The sequence below is a fragment of the Eptesicus fuscus genome, chromosome 8 (genome assembly GCF_027574615.1).
Source record: "Eptesicus fuscus isolate TK198812 chromosome 8, DD_ASM_mEF_20220401, whole genome shotgun sequence".
Classification (NCBI taxonomy): domain Eukaryota; kingdom Metazoa; phylum Chordata; class Mammalia; order Chiroptera; family Vespertilionidae; genus Eptesicus; species Eptesicus fuscus.
Window position 1 is genome coordinate 8044511 of NC_072480.1, and position 20330 is coordinate 8064840.

The window sequence follows — 20330 nt, forward strand, 5'->3', positions numbered from 1 at the left end:
TCCACTATTCCCCCTTTTTTGTTTTAACATGCAGGGGGGACATTTTTTGCTTGCTGTACAATATTTTGGCTTTTGAAAATCCTGCAATGCAGCCTTGATAGCTTTTAATTCAATTCTTAGCACAGAAGTATGACTGGTCTGGATGACTTGGTCTGAATTCATTGCATGATAAGCAGCTTTACCATGAGATGAACCATCAGTAAAAAATAGATAATGCTCCAGGAATGGGTTCCTGTCTAGTACAACTAAGTTCTCCTGAATATTCACTTATTTCAATTTGCCAATTTAAATCAGTCTGAAATAAGGTTTATTTTCTAACTTCATTTGTCCTTGGGTGTGGACAGTAAATGGCACTAATTGGATTTTTGCTATCTGTCTTTGAGTATATTAACATAAGCTTTGTTAAGAAGACATATTGCAAATTATTTACTTTTATTTTTGAGGCCTAATACATTGATTTTTAATTACAGTCTTCTAGATCTTTGAAGGGAATCTTCCTGCTATTTGTTTGTTTGTTTTTTCTCCCAGAGTAATTACTTTTTTTTCTAGGTCACATTTAGGGAGTTTCTTTTGAAAACCTTTTTCTTTCTTTTAAACAGAGCAACAAACTTGGTTGCTTTTCAGATGCTGGCCAATACTGTAATGCATACATATCAAGTAAAAGTAACTCTCTTTTTACTTATGGTGTCTCATTAATGGTGAGATTTAATGCTTGAACAATAACTTTTAGTTTACTTTGTAAATAGTGATGGAAGAGATTTTAAAATTTCTCCTTTTTATTAAGCTTAAAATTTACTTTTAAACAGCATTTTTTTTTTGGCTAGTGCTCATTTGCATACATATGCAAATTTTTATTTTGACCTTTAATAGAACCAAGTTGCTCATAAAATATTGGCTTCTCCTATAAATAAGATTATATGAGACCTTTATTATATTGTAGAAAGCTAACTTATTAAGTAGGTAAAGTATGCACCTTTATTGAAAAAGCAAAGTAAACAAACTTATACATTTGACCTATGAAGTACAGATGCTGTCCTACCCCCTAGCCTATTTAAAGAGTAGGCTGTCTGTGGCTTTTTGTCTTAAAATTCCATTGCTGAATAATCTGGTTTTGATTAAGAAGTTTTCAGAAACTTTGTCTTGCCCTGCCTTAGAAGTTGAAACCTTTATAACATTTAAAATATATGTATATAAATAAAATATAGTTATTAATTTTATTTGATAAAGCTTCCCATGTGATTTCAAGTATATTAGATCATCTAATTTAATTTAAAAAATATTTCTTTTAAGAAGAGAGTAAATCCTTGAATCATTTCTGGGCCCTTGAAATGTCCCAAGGCTATCTCTCAGTTAAAGTCTTGAAATTTAACTTGGAAAGACCATAAAATATACATAACCCAAAGATTATATTATATAATTTTGTAATTATTCTAAAAGAAATTAATTAAATTTAAACTGGTTTTTATATTAAAAATTTGGTTCAGACCATAGAATTAATTATCCTTTTTTAATTAGACCATATAAAATATTATATTCTAGGTTGAAATTTTACCACATGTAGTACACATAAGGACTATAATATATTTTGAACTACTTATTTCTCCAGAGAAAATGCAAGAATTATTTTTCTTAAAAATGAATTTCTAAACTTAATGCATTTTAGGGTCACAACCATATAATTTCTCCTAACTTAATTTGAACTTTAAACTCTTAGAAGCCTTAAATTTTAGGTGGCAAGTGAAATACTTAGTATTTCTTATATTAGTAATACCTTCACATTTTTAAGGATATATTTCAAATAAAATATAAGACATATTTAATTAATAGATTCAAATATATCCTTTAGATTTTTCATACGAGGCAAACTCAGGTTAATATTTCAGTATTTTGTCATTTTAAAATACCTGGATATTTAATAATTTTTTATTTAATTTGGCAAACTCCAAAGCTTTAAGTTGCCAAAGACTTTGGAAGCAGGCCTCCTGTAGCCGCTTGAATGTAAAACAGCCACATTTTTCCTTAGAGATAACATCTAAGGTTACTGCTGTGGGAAATGAGACTGGCCCCTTCCTCCAACAGAAAGCACAGCCAGTCTCCCCCGGAGCGACTGGACCCCCACCATCAATATACCAATAATTATCACTGAAAAGTTCCACCACAAATCCTTTATTTTAGTTACATCTACTTATCCATGTTTTAACAATTTTGAGATTTTAAAGACAATTATTATTATCCAAGGCATTTTCTTTGGCAAATTCTGTAACAGAGATAACTTACTGACTTTCAGTGGCTTTAATATTAACCTTGGAATGCGGTCCATTATTATTCAAGAACAACTCTTTATTATGGAAACACCAACCGTTTTGCCTAAACCCAGCCTGTATATTTTCCTTGTGTCATTTTTGCCATCTTTTAAAGAAAAACAGTCTTGGGTTTATTCTATAGTATCCATAGAGATGGGGCTCAGTCAAGAGGCCACCCAAAATCGACGGGGCATGCCTTCTCTTAAGCTAGCCTTTTTCTCTTTGCGGGTACAGAAATCCCAGACAAATCCCTAAATTCTGCCAAATTTCAAATGATGGACTGGGAAATAAAAACATGGTGAAAATGAGACTTTTAATAGCACTCTTGAGAGTGGGTGTCCATTTTACAGGATCATCAAAAGACTAGTAATTAATAGGCTGGGGCCTATTCTAGTTATCTCTACCTCCCTTTGTCTCATGTCCACGTGTCTCCCCACCCCCACATCCTGTTTGCTCTGGGGAAATTCAGTAAATGGCCTGGCCATCTAGGTTTCTTTTCTTATTAAATTAAATCAAAGGCATGCTTAATAGACTAACAATAAACAACAAAGACAGATAAAACAACAGCCAACAGACAAGCACCCATAACATATAGACAAGACTTAATAAGTCAGAGTTCTTTTTATGGAACTTTTCCTATTCTGCTCTCCATAGCATTGACTGGCCTCTAAAGTTATTTTAGCTAAAATCTGCCTGTCCCAAAGTGTCATATGGTAATTTTCAGACAAAGCATTAAAGAGTCCTTTTGTGAGAGGACTGATAGCCCCATTTTCTCTAGCTGTTGAGCCTTTCCACACTAGAGGTGGAGGATCCGGGGCCTTAGGTATTACAGACTTTTGATCCTCAATATGAATTAGGCATAATGTAGTTTGAACAAGAGCCCACCTAGTTAAAGATGTCAAGGGCACTCATTTTCCTTGAGCCTGATTTAAGAGAGTACCTTTTGACACTTTAATTCTTTTATTCTTGAGAATACAAGCTAAAAATTTACAATGATATTTTTGCCTTTTATTTGAATTCTTCTCCATTATAGCCTGGCTTGAATTAAACGACAATCCGGCCCACTTACAGCTCACGACTTCCGAAGCTTGGTACAGGCTTTGTACACAGTGATTTTCCCCACCTTTTTTGATGCACTTCCCACCTTTCTGGTGAACTTTCTTCATTTTTCACTCCGGCGAATCTTCTTCTCCAGATCCGTTTTGGGGCACCAAATGTGAACACCACATCCATTTGCAGCTAAGGGTTCAAGGTCTGGATAAGGGGCTGCACACAAATGGATACACTAGACAAGAAATATAAATTTAGAAGGCATGGGGGAGCCAGGCTGAGACTTCACTCTAGCAGAGAAGCTCTCTGACTTTTTGGTCCCCTTTGCTTTTATTTACTAGAATACACATTTTCCCTTTAGCAAAGCAAACAGCATATCAATGATAAAGTTTGGTAAACAATAAAAGGATTATCAGGTTAGGGAATTGCCTTCAGTCATTCAGCCAACAGCAATATTATGCTGTTTTTCAGCCCTGCTGAATATCCAAGTCCATTAGCCTTCTAAAGGACTTCTTGCATAATTATGCTAACTACACGTTGGTCTTAGCCTCAAGCACCACCCCTCCCCCATCATTCTCTATTGACTCTAATTTAGACATATTATCACACCTAGCTGCAAAGGAGGCTAGAAAATGCGAGCTCTTGCTGGGCCCAGCTTAAACACAAACCAGGTGGATGTGTTGGGGAAGTAAGATGGGTTCTATTATTCCCACCATAGACGAGAATGACAAGAAGCAAACAAGTTAAATATATAAGTCTCATGTGGCGATAAATGCAGGGAAGTGAGTAGAAAGTACTAGAGAGAGATGGTGATTTTAGAGTTTGGTGGGGAAGCCTCACTGAATAGGTAACATTTGAAGAAGGACCTACAACAGTTGAAGCAACAGCAGCCCAGAGAAGAATGTTGCACAAAGAGATAATGACAGGTAGCAAAGATTTGTGGGAGAACCATGGGGAATTGGAGGGATAGGAAGAGAGTGGGTCATGATTATAATGGAGAGCTCATTTTTGGATATGTTGAGTTTAAGACACATCTCCGTCCAAGTGAAATGTTCAATGGACTGTTGGATATATGAATCTACTGTTAAGGAAAGCAGCTCAAACTGGAAATATAAATTGCTGAGTAGTGAAATACACATCCTACTTCATCTTATTCTTTAATATGAAGGTCATGATTATTTCTGTGGGAAGAAATCAGCCAGGCCATGGAGAGATCATGGGACTTCTCAGTAGCTATTCTGTCCAAGTGTATATGGAAGCTAGTTTCACACTGTGTTCATCAGCCCTAAGAGAAATTTTCAGTGATTCCCATGGTGGATCTTAGTGTCTGCATGATGAGGCACTGTTTAATCTTCCCTGTGAGGAAACAGATTCAGAGGCACAAAGTCTTGTTCATGGCCAGGGTAGAAAGGGGTAAGAGCCTCATTTTGGAGACCCATTCCCTTCCTCCCAAACCTGAACAGAGCCCTTTGTTAGAAGTATAGTCTGGGAAGAAGGACCTTTTGTTTAGCATGTTTTAAACATTGTCTGCTAGGTTGCCCAGCCAGCTCAGTCAGTAGAGCATGAGACTCTTAAACATAGCCTGTTAGAAAGTTGGAATGGTTAAACATGTAGGGAGACTAATAAAAAGCAGAGCTATGGTTACACAAAGGAGGTGGCCCTGGAAACCCAGGCAGAGTGCACTTCCAGCAGCCATCTTTGCAAGCCCTTTCCATCTCTTTCTCTCTAACCAGCCCTTTCCATACTCAGTTTCCTCCATAAAATTTCTTCTCCTCCCACTTCGGTAGTACTCCATCATTGCTCAGCGTGCCCATTCCTGGCACGCCTCTTCATGGCAGCTCATTATGTGACACTGATACCCACATGGAGGCAGAGGGTGCTGAAACTTTCTCTCAGGGCAGAAGCACTGGGGCAGAACCAGCTTTCATGCATAAGTGAACAGGTCTGCTGTCCCATGATCTTTCTGTGGCCCAGCTGGTTTCTCCCCACAGAGCCACAGATTTGAGCATGTTCTTCACAGAAACAGACTTGAGCCATATTTTGCTTATTGTTATCTCACAGAATATTTTACTCTGTTAGAAGCTACATGCATCCATGGAACACTGATCAACTGGAAAAGATCAGAAGGCCTGATTCCAGTTCTCAAGCAGTCTCCACTTTACTGTGTAACCTTGAGCAAGTCACTAAAAGTCTTGGTTTTCTCATCTGCCAAATGAGAGTCAGCAATAACTATCAGCACTTTGCCTCACTGGTAGGAAGGTTAAATCACTGAAGGTGTGTGAGCAATGTACAGGTGTATGAAAGAACACAGATGTTCAGTCAACCATGTGGTCTGAAAATGAGTTCCTCTTCCAAAACTTTTCCATGACTAGTCAGAGTCCAATAACACAGATCTCTTCAACATATGCATCTCTCCAGCTACCTTCCAGAGGGGTGAAATGTGAAGAGAGCATCTCTGCTATTTGGATTTGTGTACCTCGGTACTCCAAAGGGTAAAAGTGGATTTTATAACTACACTTGCCAAACTTTGCTGGTGACCTCTGTTTTCTTCTATTCAGATTCTCATTCAATGTATTGAATGGCTTGTAGGATGTCTTATGTATAGTATAATAGATACTCAGTACCTTATCGTTCAGTTGAGCTGAACTTCTAAGGAAATGTATAATATAAAAATGAACCTATGTCATGTATGTAATGTGATGTAAAATGTAAGCTAAGAAAACAGTTCTCACTGAAGTAAATTGCCAAAGGGTAATGCTAAGATTATAGTGGAAGATTATAGTGGAATTTAATAACTTAATTGGTTAGGGTAAGAGATGCCTTTGTACTCCAGAAAAGTTAAAACTTTCCAAAAATGTTAGTATTTCTATTCCCAGTTCTTCAAAATACGGTCCGCATTCTAATAAGGTTTGGGGAAAATTCCTTACTAACATTCAGTATGCTTGGTGAACTATGGACATAGAATTTAGTCAAAGCATGTGGGTGGGAAGAATCTTTAATCTCAATATAATTACAGCAACCACAGGTCAGCAAAGCAATATTTCTTAGTTTATAGCAGATAAACCTTTTTCTGAGGAATTCTCAGAAACATCTCAATTAACCAGAACTTAATAGAGTGTAGACACCACTTCATATAATTAGTACCAACCTCCTCTCCTCCCCCCCCTCTTTTTTTTTCTCTGCTTAAGTCAAAGAGAAAATGGGCTTTTAGCAGGAATTTATGTGAATGAGTTTATGGGGTTGTTCCAAAATCAAATGATAGATTGGTCTCCTATAGCTTCCATTTTATGTCTCTACTAGAGGCCCGGTGCATGAAATTCGTGCATGGGGGGAAGGGGTGCCTCAGCCCGACCTGCACCCTCTCCAATCGGGGGATGTCCAACTGCCAGTTTAGGCCTGACCCCAATCGGGCCTAAACTGGTGGTTGGACATCCCTCTCACAATCCAGGACCTCTGGCTCCTATCCGCTCACCTGACTCCCTGCCCTAACCACTCTGCATGCCTGCCTGATCCCCCTAACTGCCCTGCCCTGCTGGCCTGATCCCCTTAACTACCCTCCCCTGCCAGCCTGGTCACCCCTAACTGCCCTCCCCTGCCAGCTTGGTTGCCCCTATTAACTTTTCTTTTTTTAATCTTACCCCCTTCACACACAGTTGTATTTGACTTCCTTATTGGCTTCTCCCTGTCACACAACTTTTCTCTCTCCTTTATGTAACACTTTTTCCTACTGACTCATCATTTATAAACTTTTCTTTCCTCCTTATTTCCTACTTCTGTTCCATCATCCTTCTTCCCTCCCCACATTCCTTATTTCCTTGATCTTTACCCCTGCCCTCCTTCCCCTTTTCCTTCCTTCCCAGCTTAATTTTTTTCTTCACTTCCTCCCTCAGACCGGCTTTGCTCCCTCCCCCATTTCTTCCTTCTTCCCATCCTCCTTTTTAAGCTCTACCAGCTCCCCTTTAAAACTTTTCTTCCCTCCCTCTCATCCACATTCTTCTCTACTTACTTCCACTGTTTTAATATCTATCTACCTGCCTAATTATTCACTATCATTTATCTTTTTTTCTTTTCTGACTTCTACTTTTAAAATCTGTCCCCAGTACACAACTATACTTGGTTTTCATTATAGCTCCTACAGTTCACTCACACATCCTCTTTCCTTCTTTAACTCTGCTCTCTACTGACTCCTTTTTAAAGTTCTTCTCTCCCTCCTTCCCTTCTTAAAGCTTCCGTTGGGGCTGGGGGCACGTTAACCCCCAACTCAGGGCTCAGCCCCGGCCAGGTGTTCTCCACCCCCCTTCCCCTGCCTCCCTGCCACTGTCCTGCTCCCATTCCCTGCCGAGAAGCAGAAGCGCCTCTGCCCAGAAGGCCTCGGATCATCCTCCACTCTGTCCCAGACCCATGGGCACCTCCCAGCCAACGATTGCCACTGCCCTCCTCCCGTGTCGGGGCAGGACTCCCCGCTCTGTACTGCCTGAACCCTGCCCCTCACCGGGTGCACCTGCTCCGCCCCCCCGCGGTCACCACCCCCTTCCGAATGAATTTTCCTTCCCCTCCTATTGTATCCTATCCTACCCCGGGCTTGCAGCTACTGAGCAGAGAACTGGGACGCAGCCTGCTGATTCGGTCATCACCCATGATGCTGTAACAAACAAATTTGCATATTTCTCTATTATTAGATTAGATTGTTTTATGTGACAATTAAACCTAAGAATGATGAACCCATTTCCAATAAAAAAGATTATGTTTGCTATAAGTGTCATAAACGTATACATATAAACAAGAACATGCATTCCAGAACTTGACTTCCAACAGGGACTTTCTGAGGGGGTGTCTGAGTTAACAAGGTGTCTTTTCTTATATAGGTGTCAAAAATTGAGTGGTAAACTACTGCATTTTCCTTTTCATTTTCAGATGTACTGCCCAGGAAAGGTATAGAGAGAAGGGACTTGTTTTCTTTAAAATTGATGTCATTATGGAAACTCTATAATATTGCAATTACAGTTGTAGTTTTCAATCATGGAAAAATATATATTAGCAAGACTTTTATGATTGGCTTGGGAAAATAAATTCTGAATCACAACCATCAAGTTAAAAATCAAACTTCTTGCCCAGGTATGGATCAATAGTTGAGCGTTGAACTAGACCAGGAGGTTATGGTTCGATTCCTGGTTGGAGCAAGTGCCGGGGTTGTGGGCTCCATCCCGAGTAAGGGGCGTGCAGGAGGCAGTTGATCAATGTCTCGCTCTCATTGATGTTTCTATCTTTCTATCACTTTCCCTTACTCTCTTTCTAAAAATCAATAAAAACATATTTAAAAAATAAAAATAATTTGTTTTCCATTTGGGGGCATTTTAGTTTGTTTATAAGTCAGAAAGAGTTCTTTTTATATAAAGGTAAATAAGTTGACTAATATGTTTTAGAAAGATTTTAAACAAGAAGAACTTACAGAACTCTAATCATTAAATTAAAATCCCTATTTTAGTAGGGTTTTTTGAATATCCAATACTATGTTAATTGATTACCTTAATAGTTACAACATAAGTAGAAGCTTTGATATCTTCAACTCACATCATGTATTATACTTCATTTTTATGACAACTAGAGCCAGGTTGTTTAATGGAAAGTGTAAGCTAAGAGACCTGATCTCACTCCTGTAAACTGCCTTGCTCACAAACATAAATGAGATGGCAGTTTGCCACAACTTTCCAATTTGGTCCACATAATACTTCTATTTCCCAAATAACTTCCCCTTCAATTAAGTCTACTGCTTTACTTGCATAGGATATAAATCCCTTGTCAGTTATCTATTTGTTAGTGTTTGTGATTAAAGATATTAACCATGTTCACAAGCAAATATTCTTTAAAATGTGTGATTGGATTTTAATTCCTGTTTACCCAAGGAATATAGCTTATATAAATTCTGAACAAATAATTGCCTTTCCAGGTGGCAATAAGAAACTTTTATCAGTGTGGTTCAGAATCACTGAGCCTAAAAATACCAAGATTCAGTGTTCTAGAATAGTCATTCCTATTATATTTTTGATTCAATAATATTAACCCAAAACATTCTCTCTGGTTCTAGCCTCAGGGTCATGTGTAGCCAGGGATGGGGAGAAAGGTATCAGCTATTGAGTTGGCTTGCCTGTTACCAGCCTTGAATCTCTAGAGTTTCAATGTCCATTATGATTGCCTTAGGCACATGTGACCAGTGAGCACTTGAAATATGGTTAGTCCAAATGGAGATGTGCTGTCAATGTGAAATCACACCCGACTTTGACATTTTTATATAAAATAGAGAATGCAAAAGATGTCAATAAGTTTTACATTGAATGCACATTGAAATGATAATATTTTAAGATAATTAGCTTAAGAAAAATAGATTAACTTCACCTGTTTATTTTTCCTTTTTTAATGTGGATTCTAGACAACTTAAAATTACATGAGCGGCACATGCTTCTATGAGGCAGCAGGGAGCTTCTGCTGGGTGTTGCTAAGGAGCTGAGAGCAACTGAAGGGAGCAAAATGGAGTCCCACCTCAGCTCAAGGGCAGTTACTTGGAGCCAGAGAAAGCATAGCTGTCCCTCTGTTTAGGTTTCTATCTCTCAGATTCTTTTGAGGCTAGTTAAATGGGACCTTACTGAATATAGATTTCTAAACTGAGTTTGTCCATCTCAATACCCAAAGATTAAGTGCCAACTGTGATCTTCATTGCTACAATGGCTAATGTTCTATAGCTGTGGTCGGCAAACTCATTAGTCAACAGAGCCAAATATCAACAGTACAACGATTAAAATTTCTTTTGAGAGCCAAAACTTTTAAACTTAAACTTCTTCTAATGCTACTTCTTCAAAATAGACTCGCCCACGCCGTGGTATTTTGTGGAAGAGCCACACTCAAGGGGCCAAAGAGCGCATGTGGCTCGCGAGCCACAGTTTGCCGACCACGGTTCTATAGCACTGGGTACAGGGCTTGTTCTAAGTGCTTTTATGATCACCCATTTCATCCTCTTACCAGCCAGGTGAGGCAGGTACTATTTCTACCTCTGATGATCAGATGTGGACTTGAGACTCTGAGACATTAAGTAATTTGCTCAAGGTCACACATCTAGAGGTTGACCTGGACAGTAGGATTCCCCGGATCTCGGCCCTTAGCCACAAAGCAGTATCATCCTCAAAGACAGAATCTCTTCTTGATGCTTTCTTAACACATTGGTATGAATGCCTCTCCATCATATAACAACAGTGTCAGTCTTTTCTCCACAAATAGATGTTGTTCAGTAATGTAACAGCTAAGATTTAAAAATGTTTACTGTGTCAGAAATTGGGGACCTAGTGTAAGGTCATGAATGATCCAACTTCTTGTTTTTCCCTGAAGTTGCCCCCAAAAGCATACCATAGTTCAGTCTATTTTAAAATGTAGGTAGCTTAATTCCAATGAAATAAATGTGAAGTACCTACTATGTGCCAAACACGTTGCCAAGTACTGGGGACACAGAGATAAAGATGATAAATTCCCAAATTCACAAATGCTTCTGGTCTAGGGGACCTAAAAGCACCTTCCCTCAACAGTGTTGAGGGTGTGTGTTGTGGGAATGAAGGAGCAGCACATTACACAATTTCCAGTTCAGGGTGGAGCTGTAGTATTCAAGAAATCTTCTAAGAGGGGGAGTGCTTGAGCCATCTTTACATGCCTCCCACTGGTTTCCTGGGGTTTGATTTATATTGCATGAAGGCCATTGTTAATAATGACAGCCGAGGTCAGTGTAAGTGTCTGAGTCTTTTGGGTAATTGAGAACACTGATCCCATTTGTTTGGTTCTCAGGTACCAGCAAGGTCAACCTCGTGAAGATCCCGTCCACAGCCTCCAGCCCGAGAGACACAGCCCTGGCGGCTGTTATCTGCAGTGCCTTGGCTACTGTCCTGCTGGCTCTGCTCATTCTCTGCATCATCTATTGTAAGAGACAATTTATGGAGAAAAAACCCAGCTGTAAGTTTTGAGCTCTTTCTATTTCTTAGCATTGGTGAAGTGCAATTATCATCATTGTCGTTTTCGTGTTCCACGAGAGACTTGAGTAAGATGAGAATCAAGGAGCTGTTTAAGGGACAGAGAGCACATGAAAAGAGATCTCACAGTCTTTTGTCCCAAAGAGGCATTGAGGGAGCAGACTGATGGGTGGCAAGGATGTCCCTGTGCCATTAGGCAAAAATAAAAAGTACTCTCCATTTTGAGCTTTCTTAACAAATTATTTAATATTTGTGCCTTTGTGTAAGAAGAAATATTTTTAAATGTGAATGATAGCCTTCTTTAAAAAAAAAATACAAATGCTAGGATGGTACTCGTCTGTAATATGATGTGAAGGAAGTCCTTTAAAGGGGAAATTGTCTTTACTGACAAGAATTCTCACCCCCTCCTTTAGGGTCTCTGAGAGCACAGGACATTCAGTACAATGGTTCTGAATTGTCCTGTTTTGACAGACCTCAGCTCAATAACTCTGCTCCCAGAGCCTGCTGTCAGTGCCACCGGGACTTAGCCCAGACCTGCGGTAAGTTCAGACAGTTACGGATCCTTTAAGGAAACCAGATAAATGACATTGAAGCTGCAAACAACTGTTCTGTTCCTGTTTGTCCCACAGATAGGTTGCTCCGCTTGGTTTCTACTTAAAGCTAATCTTGTTAAATAGTTATTCTCTATTGTTTGAAAAATTGTAGAAAAATAATTATGTTGTAAACTCCTTATTCCACATATGAGAGATTTGTGGTGCATGTGGTGTATTTGTTTGGTGTATGTTGTGTCACTTAAATATTAAGAAGAAAATAATGATCAAAATTCTGAAAGTTTTCAGCAATTTTGAGCAAATTTGTCTTTGTTGTTTTGAGTCATTTGATCTAAAACACTATCAACTTTTTGTAGAGGAGGACTTTGTATCCCTCCCTTTCTACTGGGTTCACACCTAAAGTTCACGTATTCACCTGAAGGTCTTGGATTTCTTAAGGAAGATGGAGGAGAAAGCTCTATGACAGGGTTTTCCATAATTGCCTGCTAGGTTATTGACAGAAATGAAAGTTCAGGGAAGTAATTCAAATGGGAATTGGTTTCTCATGTGGACAAAAAGGGCAAAGGTAGTACCAACTTATTTATATTCATTAACACAAGGTTTCTACACTTACACTCCCCACTCTGATCCCCATTATAATGACCTCATCTCCTCTGCAAAGTAAAATTGTATGTGGCCAACAACCCTTTCTAGAAACCTGCCCTAGCCACTAGCCTCCCTCCTCTCCTCACTTCCCAATTCTCTTAGCACCTTTGAAGCAATACTAATATCACCCTTTTGTCTCATTCTTTAAGCGAAATGTATCCCAATGAGATGGACTTATTCTCTTGGCACTGTTCAATCTTTCTTTTCAAGAAATTGCAGGATTGAGCTTTTCGATCTAATCTCTCATATGTGGAATAAGGAGTTTACAACATAAATATTTTTCTACTGATCATGACTATATTCTATTTTAGGAATATATTTAAGAATGAAGTGTAAGACTTTGTGTTGTGTGGGGATCTATTTTTGCCTCTGCCTATGCTGATAATAGACTCTTAGACAGCTACCAATAGCTACTAGATCCTCAAAATGCCCCAAGCATTGTTTCCTAGATACTGTACCGTGACTTTGACACAGAATCAGAGTGAGGGAAAATTTCTTAAGATAGAAATTCAAATTTTAATTGTAATAAAATACAGCATTGTACAAATTCTGTCTCACTTGAACTTCTGTCTGAAAAGAAAGATTAAATATATAGATAGCCACATATATGGTGGGGTGCCAGGCAGGGCTGCGGATCTGTGAGGAATATGGAGTTTATTATAATAAATAATTATATTTATATAATTAATATATATATATTCATACATGTTTTGCATATTTTGTATATTTTGCATATACACACACATTTTTGCATGTGTATATATACACATATATATACACACATTTTTTTCACTTGCCATTTAAAAATCATTTTCAGATATGATGTCCCTTTACCCCTTATTACTTTTGTGTTTGTTTTCTAAGAACAAGAATATTCTCTTATATAAAGCATGATTATTAAATCAGGAAAGTAACATTAAATCTATTGCTATTATATAATCTACAGAATATATTCAGATTTTCTTAATTGTCTCAATAATGTCCTGTGTAGCAAAAGAAAACCCAGATAACACTTATTTACTTGTCCTGTCTCTTTACTCTCATTTAATCTGGAATATTTCTTTAATCTTCCTTTGCATTTTATGACAATATTTTTGACAAACGCAGGCCAATAATTTTGTAGAATGACCCTCAGTTTGGGTTTTCTGATTTTTTTTAATTTTTTTTTTATGATTAGATTCAGAAATACCACAGAGGTGATGTTGTGTATTTCTCAGTGCCCCATATCAGGAGGTACATCTGTCTCATTTCCGGTCAGATTAACTAGGGTCACTTTGTTAAGGTGGTGTCTGCAAGCTTTCTCTGCTGCAAAATAATCATTGTTCCTGGTAAGTAATGAAGCTTCATCGGAGGTTATTTGAGATTATGTAAACATCCTATTGCTTCCAAACTTTGGCCCAGTAGTTTAGCATCCTCTGATGATTCTTACCTGAGTCAGTCATTAGTATAATGGTTAACAATTGCTGGTTTTCTAATTGCATCATTCTTTCTACATTTATTAGCTGGCTTCCTGTGGTCAGAAAGAACATCTCCTTTCCATTTATTTACTGTAATTAGTGTGGACTAATGGACCCAATTCAATGGGTTATAATCCTTTGCAATCATTTATTTTGATGCTCAAAGTTTCCTAGATTTGGCAAGTGGCAGTCCCTTCAGGCTGTTTCATGCTCATCTTATACTTTCACTGATTGAGCCCTAGAACCAGCCTTTTCTATAAGGAATGGAAGTGCCTTTTGCTTTCAAATAATTTTGAGAAATTCCACAGTGAGCATGACACGTTTGTTGAGTTAATTGGTAGTGAATCCAAGTGAGTTCCTCATGGTCATAATAACACCTATTCAGACAGCACAAGGTGTGGCCTGTTTGAGAGAGATTCAGATGAAAATATGTTGGTTGTCCATCCTGCTTAACACTGGTTTGCAATTGCATCTCAATATATTTTCAAAAGGGAAATATTAGTTTCATATTATTCTCCTGTTTATAAAAGTAAAGAGATAATCCTCATGTTAAATTTGAATATACATAAACTTATATGTACATGTATATATATGATTACTTCAAGCCTTTTTCTCTCTATATATGTGTGTCTTTGTATTTGCCTGGATGCTTTAGTATGTTTATGGTTTTATAAAATTAGAATTATATGTGTATATATATAGAGAGAGAAATCTAGCTGTTCACCAAATGGACTGTTTATTTCTAGTTTATAGGGCTAAGGAAGATTTATTTTTAAGTGTATCTAATCTCTCTTTATATCTAAATTTTTTCTTCAATAAATTTAAGTGTACAGTTCAGTGGATTAACTACATGCACATTATTGTGCAACCATCACCACCATCCATTTCCAGAACTTCTCCATTTTTCCAAACTGAAACTCTGTACCCATTATACACTAACTTCCCATTCTCCCTCCCCCAGCGCCTGGCAACCACCATTCTACTTTACATCTCTACTAGAGGCCTGGTGCATGAAAATTCATGCACTGGAGGGGGGGTCCCTCAGCCTGACCTGCCCCCTCTCACAGTCCAGGAGCCCTCAGGGACGGGAGGTGACCCGGCAATCAGGGGAAGGCGACGCCCCCATCACATCTCTGCTGCTGCCACTGCTGGCAGCACAAGCCTCGGCCGGCCCTAGTTACCTGAGCCTTGTGCTGGCCTTGGGTGGCTGAGAGGCTAAGTGGACTGGGGAACTCTAGAGGCAGGCACACGGAGCAGCCGGGCACCTGCCACCCCAGCGTGGCTGAGGAGACTGGGTGCTGCCATCTGTGGTTGTGGGTGCCACCCTCTTTGAGGGAGTGGTAGTGAATTAGCATATTCCCTCCTTATTGGCTGTGGGCACTGCCATCTTTGTGATGGCATGAGGATCAATTAGCATATTCCCTCTTTATTAGATAGGATGATTTTGACTACTCTAGGTATATCATATAAATGGTTCATCATTTTTATTAAAAGATAAAAACAGAGAAAAAATTTAAGACTCATATTCCCTTTCCCCAAAAAGTTACCCAAAGGGGAATAGTTAAAGTTTCAAGAACGATGTTGAACTGGTATTAAAGAGAGCATTCCCAGGAAAAGCATTATGCTTCATACCTCTGCTGTCTTTCCTAGGGCCTGTTCACTTGATCCCATCCTTGTGCTGTGATGACTCCTGCAGCATCGACCAGGTGACTCTTGGTTGCAGGGTGCATTCCCAGGCCACACTTCAGGAGAGGTAACTGGGTATTTTTTAAGCAGTATAATTTCATAATCCTTGTGCGAATATGCATTACATTCATTTACTAATTTTCATGTGAAAAATTTAAAAATGTTTCATGAGGGCATCACTTGTTAATATCATTAATGCCAATCTGGTCATTGGAGGGGGCATGTGTTTGGCAAGAATTAGGTCAGTCTCTCAGGGTTACTAATATCCAATACAACATTTTTTATACTTTACTCTCTATTTTATTTTATTTTATTATTTTATTTATAAATATATTTTTATTGGTTTCAGAGAGGGAAGGGAGAGGGAGAGAGAAATAGAAACATCAATGATGAGAGAGAATCATCGATCGGCTGCCTCCTGCATGCCCCCTACTGGGTATCGAGCCCGCAAATCCTGGCGTGTACCCTTGACCAGAATCAAACCTGGGACCCTTCAATCTACAGGATGATGCTCTATCCACTGAGCCAAACCAGCTAGGGCCCCTCAATTTTATTTTTGTCTTATATTTATTATTTGTGACACTTCTGCCATCTGCAAGTAATTTTTAACATGTCATGTACTCATAGAATTTTAGAACAGCCTTCAAACTCAGTTAAGACCCAGGAAACTGCATGTTTTAGACATTGTATTAAGTATAACTACATTGATTAAAACTAAGTATATTAAATTTTAAAGTAATTGGAGGAATTAAGCTTATTGTATTAAAGCAAGTTTATAACAACTGGAATTCTGATAATAAATTGCTATTTCATCTAGAAAACTTGAAAGTATTGTTGGAATATTGCATTGTAGTCGTGTTTTTTCTCCCTATAGAACACTTAAAAGTCTTTTGAACATGTGTTCAGAAATGCAGGTCCTGTGGGAGAGACCATGCCATCTTTCTTCGGGTCCCTTTCTCAGTCCATCTGTGGCGAGTTTTCGGATGCCTGGCCTCTGATGCAAAATCCCATTTATGGTGATGATATCTCCTTTTGTGACTCTTATCCTGAACTCACTGGAGAAGATATTTATTCTCTCAATCCAGAAAATGAATCCTTGGATTCAAACAGTAGTCAGGATTTGGTTGGTGGCACTGTTCCAATTCAAGCTCCTTCTGAAAACTTTACAGAAACTACTGATTTGTTTAGATACAACTCACTGACAGAACCAGTGCGAACTCAGGATGCACTAATTACTAGAAGCCAGCTAGGTCAAACGAGTGGAGATATCATTAACCGAACCACTCAAACTCAGACATCCCTCCAGGTAAGGCAATGACTGATTTTACTGTGGCCAAAGCATTGACTTTTGGAAGACCATAGGGAATGAATTCTGTTCCTACCACAATATGTGGGGGAACCTGATGAGAAGGTTTGCCATCTTTCATAACTTCTTGTGTGTTAAAGAAGAGTATATACTTTTAGTTTTTTTAAATTCATCTTTGTTGTCGAAAGTATTACAGATGTCCCCTTCCCTCCCCCTGCCCCGCATTGACCCCCTTCACCTTGTTCCTGCCTCTCCCCAGATCTTCCCACATTATTGTCTGTCCATGGGCTATGCATATATGCATAAAAGTTCTTTGGGTAATCTCTTCCAGCCCTGCCCCCTTCCATCTCAGATACCTCATTCTGTGGCATGCTTCACTGTCTCTGGATGTTTTTCATTCATCAGTTTATTGTGTTCATTCGATTCCACATATGAGTGAGATCATGTGATTCTTGTCTTTTTCTGACTGGGTTATTTCACTTAGCATAATATTCTCCATGCCCCTCCATGCTGTCTCAAATGGTAAGAGATCCTTCTTTTTTTACAGCTGTATAGTATTCCATTTATGTAAATGTATGACAGTTTTTTAGCACTGCTATGAACATAGGGGTGCATATATTCTTTCTGATTGGTGCTTCTGGCTTCTTAGGATATATTCCTAGAAGTGGGACCACTAGGTCAAATGGCAGTTCCATTTTTTTAATTTTTTAAGGAAACTCCACACTGTTTTCCATAGTGGCTGCACCAGTCTGCATTCCCACCAGCAGTATACTAAAGTTCCTTTTTTCCTACATTTTCGCCAACATTTCTTGTTTGTTGATTTATTGATTGTAGCCATTCTGACAGCCGTGAGGTGGTACCTCATTGTGGTTTTAATTTGCATCTCTCAAATAATTAGTGATGTTGAGCATTTTTTTTATATGTCTCTTGGCCATCTGTATGTCCACTTTGGAGAAGTGTCTATTTAGGTCCTCTGCCCATTTTTTAATTGGGTTGTCTTCCTTTTGGAGAGTTGTATGAGTACTTCATATGTTTTGGAAATTAACCCTTTATCAGATGTATCATTGACAAATATGTTCTCCCATACAATGGGTTTCCTTTTCATTTTGATGCTGATTTCTTTTGCTGTGCAGAAGCTTTTTAGTTTGATGTAGTCCCATTTGTTTATTTTTTTCTTTGTTTCTCTTGCCCTAGGCGTTGTATCTGTGAAAATTCTGCTACATAAGATGTCTGATATTTTGTTGCCTCTATTTTCTTGTAGGATTTTTATGGTTTCAAGACTTACATTTAAGTCTTTTATCCATTTTGAGTTTTATTTTTGTGTTTGGTATAAGTTGGTGGTCTAGTTTCATTTTTTTGCATGTATCTGTCCAATTTTCCCAACACCATTTATTGAAGAGACTGTCTTTACTCCATTGTATGCTCTTGCCTCCTTTGTCAAATATTATTGAGCATAATGGCTTGGGTTGATTTCTGGGTTCTCTGTTCTATTCCATTGATCTATATGCCTGTTCTTGTGCCAGTACCACGCTGTTTTGATTACAGTGGCTTTGTAGTATAGCTTGATAACTGGTATTATGATCCCTCCAACTTTGTTCTTCTTTCTCAAGATGGCTGCAGCTATTTGGGATCTTTTTTGGTTTCATATGAATTTTTTGAATATTTGTTCTAGATCTGTGAAATATGCCATTGGTATTTTAATAAGGATTTCATTGAATCTGTAGATTGCTTTGATTAGTATGGTCATTTTAATAATGTTAATTCTACCAGTCCATGAACATAGTATATTCTTCCACTTATTTATATCTTCTTCTATCTCTTTTTTCAATGTCCTAAGTTTTCTGAGTACAGGTCTTTTAACTCCTTGGTTAAATTTACTCTTAAGTATCTTAATATTTTTGTTGCAATGGTAAATGAGATTGTGGGGTTTTTTTTTTTAGTTTCTCTTTTTGGTAGATCGTTATTGGTGTATAGAAGAATATGCTGTATTTTAAATTAAATTCCAAGAGTTTTCTTTTAAACAAACAGCTAATGTATAAGGCCATAAAGGGCAGCTACATTTTTTTTATTCTTCTTTGTAAATCCAACTACAGTTGACTCTTGAACAATGTGGGAGTTAGGGTTCAACTCCTTGCACAGTAGAAAATCCAAGTGTAACCTTAGACTCTCCAAAATCTTAACTACTAATATAGCCTATCATGGGGTGGGTAACAATAGGTTTACAGTTGTTTGTATAGAAAATAACACAATAATTAATAAATAATAATACAAGAATAAACTTTCCCATACTAACAACTGTAAACCTACTTTTGCCCACCCTTATATTGACTGGAAGCCTTATCGATAATAGGTTATAATAAGACATAGGCTAATATATATTTTGTATGATGTAGGGATTATGTACAATAAGGTAAGTGAGAGAAAAAATGTTAAGAAAATCATAAGGAAGAGAAAATATACTTATAGTACTGTACATGTGTATTGAAAAAAATTCACATATAAGTGAGCCTGCACAATTCAAACCCATGTGGTTCAAGGGTCAGTGCTACTTAGCACAGTGCCCCCTGGCTGAGAGAGAAGAGTTAGTTATAGGAGAATCTTGCAAACAGTTTCTCACTTTTGTTTTTCCCTGTGATATTCTTATACCGAATACTTAAGGCACTTCATTCAATGTGAAGTTCATGAGAATTTAGGTCTCCTAAAGCTATGCTTTTCCTTCCTCTCTGCTCTGACTGACGGACTGACCGGTTTGGTTGGAAATTGTTGGTTGTGATCTGAGACTAAATGCCGCATAAACCCTAGATACAAGGGTTTAAAATAAGGTTGGGGAGGTGGTGACTGCGGGCGTACGGTCTCGTGGGCATGCTGCAGGACTGGAGGCAGAGAAGCACACAGGACACCTGGGCACTGACCTTGCATTTTTCTCCAGGAAAGGATGTGGCCCTTGCTGTTTGACTTAATGTTTATAAATATTTCCTTAATGTAAGCACATATATTGTTGGCATACATTCTTCCGGAAGAATGACGCCAGACTTGGTATGAAAGGGCAGAGTCGCAGAACAGTGAGGCTCCCAGGCCCCACAAGGCCAGTGTGGCTCTCCCTGCGTGCCCCTCCGGCCCCAGTCTGGGGCCTGGTGCTGAGGCAGCACTCCGGGACATGCTGCATGTGCTCCTGAGTGAACCCTTGTCTACTCAGATCAGGAACATGCTAATGTCAAAGTGTAGATGGAGATGTGTTCCTTTTAGGTGGTATATTGATCTAAATCTGCAGTACTTTTTTTTTTTTTTTAAACTACAAGCACATTCTACAGATCATTTATAGGGAA

General features: G+C 38.4%; 1 protein-coding gene across 10 annotated transcripts in view; it reads left to right on the forward strand.

Moving 5' to 3' along the window:
- TNFRSF19 (TNF receptor superfamily member 19) overlaps positions 1-20330 on the forward strand; it is a 157795-nt gene that overhangs the window by 94069 nt on the left and 43396 nt on the right. For 5 of the 10 annotated variants that reach the window (XM_008159477.3, XM_028136330.2, XM_028136331.2 and 2 more), the window contains 4 exons: positions 11178-11342; positions 11773-11898; positions 15663-15765; positions 16605-17004. In XM_008159477.3, the coding sequence (XP_008157699.2) occupies positions 11178-11342; positions 11773-11898; positions 15663-15765; positions 16605-17004 (794 nt within the window). The remainder of the gene's footprint in view (positions 1-11177; positions 11343-11772; positions 11899-15662; positions 15766-16604; positions 17005-20330) is intronic. The other 5 variants (XM_054719746.1, XM_054719745.1, XM_054719747.1 and 2 more) reach the window with 3 other exon arrangements.